The sequence below is a fragment of the Dipodomys spectabilis genome, unplaced genomic scaffold, assembly GCF_019054845.1.
Source record: "Dipodomys spectabilis isolate Male_0828 unplaced genomic scaffold, ASM1905484v1 ptg000006l, whole genome shotgun sequence".
Classification (NCBI taxonomy): domain Eukaryota; kingdom Metazoa; phylum Chordata; class Mammalia; order Rodentia; family Heteromyidae; genus Dipodomys; species Dipodomys spectabilis.
Genome location: NW_024870683.1, coordinates 596,954 through 599,355, shown reverse-complemented (window position 1 = coordinate 599,355; position 2,402 = coordinate 596,954). Strand labels below are relative to the sequence as shown.

At 62.3% G+C, this 2,402-nt stretch overlaps 1 protein-coding gene across 1 annotated transcript; it reads left to right on the top strand.

Moving 5' to 3' along the window:
* The first annotated feature begins 703 nt into the window (after nt 1-703).
* Tusc1 (tumor suppressor candidate 1) lies at nt 704-2,186 on the top strand. Its single transcript, XM_042697150.1, has one exon. It carries the CDS (start codon nt 924-926, stop codon nt 1,560-1,562), a length of 639 nt encoding a protein of 212 aa, XP_042553084.1. The 5' UTR covers nt 704-923; the 3' UTR covers nt 1,563-2,186.
* Nucleotides 2,187-2,402: the final 216 nt, after the last annotated feature.

The window sequence follows — 2,402 nt, the reverse complement described above, 5'->3', positions numbered from 1 at the left end:
TGTCTTCTTGTAGGGTAGGAGATTAAACCAATGAGCTTCTGCACGCTTAGCAAGCAGTCCACAGCTACCTGCTCAGCACAAAGATCTAGATCCTCCTGTCACTTCTCTTCCAGGATTCTGGCATTAGGACCTCACCCTTAACTCACTTTTCAGTAAGCCGGTGAGTTTTACCCGTTGAGATCCTTAAAAGCAAGGAAGTAATTCAGTCCGGGAGTCGTAACCCCGGGCTCTGCCCTTCGGGATTTACTTTGCGCAGATGGCCACATCCTGAGTTTCGCGGGTGGCATGGGGCTATCCTGCGCAAATGCCTACATTTCCATGAAGTCGGAAACGATCTACTCCGGGGCTGTCTGGCTGGGTCGCCGAGCGAGCCTGGCCCCGACGACTTCGAGGGCTCGGGGTTTCCGAACCTGAGGCCCTGCGGAGAGGGTGCGCAGCCCCACCCCATCCAATGTGTTTCATTTCCAAGAACAGGCGCAGTCCCCGCCGCACCCCCGTGTGTGACCGACCCGGATTTTGCCCTTGGATGACCAGGGGGGGGAGGCCGCCACGTCCCGGGCACGGGGGCGGCGGTGGCCGCGCGGGCGGGCAGCGCCCAGGCCCGGGGCACGCGCTCGCCGAGCCGGCTGGGAGGCCCCGCGCGCCGGGCGGCCGGGACGCGGAGCCGCGCGGCGCTCCCCGGGCGCCTGGTGTGCGAGCCGGCCTCGGGGACCGTGAGCCCGGGGGTGGGGACAGTTCCACGGGGAGAGACAGACAGGACACGCCTCAGCCTGGGCAAACACCCGGCCTCTTCTGGCCTCACGCCAGCGAGCCGCCGCCCGCCACCTCGCCGGCTCCGCCATCGTCAGGGCCTGCAGCTTGGCAGCGCCGAGGCGCGGTCCCCCCGGGCTCCCAGCACTGGCGGCGCGGCCAGGACCGGACGGATGTGGCGCATGCGTGGTGGCGCCACGCGACGCGGGAGCTGCGGCGGCGGCGGCGGCGGCGGCGGCGGCCGAGGCGTCGGGGCCGGCCGCGGGCCAGGCCCCCAGAGCCGGGCTCGCGAGGGCGGCGGCGGCGGCGTGGGCTGGCGAGGCCGCGCGGGGGGCTCCCGCCAGCAGCTGGAGGAGCGCTTCGCCGACCTGGCGGCCAGCCACCTGGAGGCCATCCGCGCGCGGGACGAGCGGGACCGGCAGAACGCGCGGCTGCGCGAAGAGAACGCCCGGCTGCGGCTGGAGAACCGCAGGCTGAAGCGCGAGAACCGCAGCCTCTTCCGTCAGGCGCTACGGCTCCCCGGCGAGGCTGGCGACTGCCTGCCCGCCGAGGCGCCGGCAGGCCCGGAGGACGCGGGCGCGAACCGGAGGTCGAGGGGCTGCGGCGGCGGCCAGGACGAGGAGCCCGGCAGCCCCAGGGCCTTGAGGGCGCGGCTCGAGAAGCTGGAGGCCATGTACCGCCGGGCCCTGCTGCAGCTACACGTCCAGCAGCAGGCGCGGCCCCCGCGCGGGGACCAGGACCAGCCGCCTCCGCGGGAACCCGAGGCCCACCTCCATGCTGGGGACCCAGAACCCGCCGGGCCTGGGCTGTAGCCCGGGAGCGCGTCGTGGGGGCGTGGCCTGGGGGCGGGGCGCGAGCAGGCCCCGCCTCCTGCGCGCAGAACCTGGCCGCCCTCAGCCTAGGAAAATCAGAGCGTTGTGTCCGCCCCGCCCACTGGCCTTCGGGCCCCGCCCACCGACGCTTCCTGGTGCATCTTCACTTCTGGAGCACCCGAGCATGTGGTGCTGTACAGTCCAGAGGCTCTCATGATGCCAGGGTGGGTTTCACAACGGGAAGAACTGGCTCCCTGTGGGCACTTCCTCAGTTTTCAACTTTTCTAAGTGTTGTGAGGACCGCTTTATCTTCGTTTTCTCTAGTTTTGACTCTTTGAGAAGTGAGTTGCTCCCATGTATTGAACGTTCTGAAGTTCCTCCAGTTATCTCCTATGTGGCATGGCGGACATTTTGCATATTTGTTTTTTATAGATTGGTATTAATTGGATGTCCAATGAAGTATCTGTCTTTCTTTTACAAAGATCATTTATAACTTATGATGACCCATAACTCCAGTGCACACCCTATACATACACACTGATTGGTCAATGGATAATTTTTAATGATTCTGCTTATATGTCATTATTTTGAACGGGTGAATAAAATCTGGTGCGTCAAAAGTAATCTAAAAGTGTCCCAAGGGTATAATTTGAAGTATGTCCAATTTGTATGTTGGTGTGAGAGATCTATATCATCTTCATATCTGTCTTTGGAGATCCTTTCCAGGCAGCCTTTTTTTTTTTTTAATATGTCATAATCTTTTAAGCAACCTAAAGATTAGTCTGAACATTGTTTCATTACTGTTTCATTTTAGATTAACAGGAGCTTATCGTATAGCTA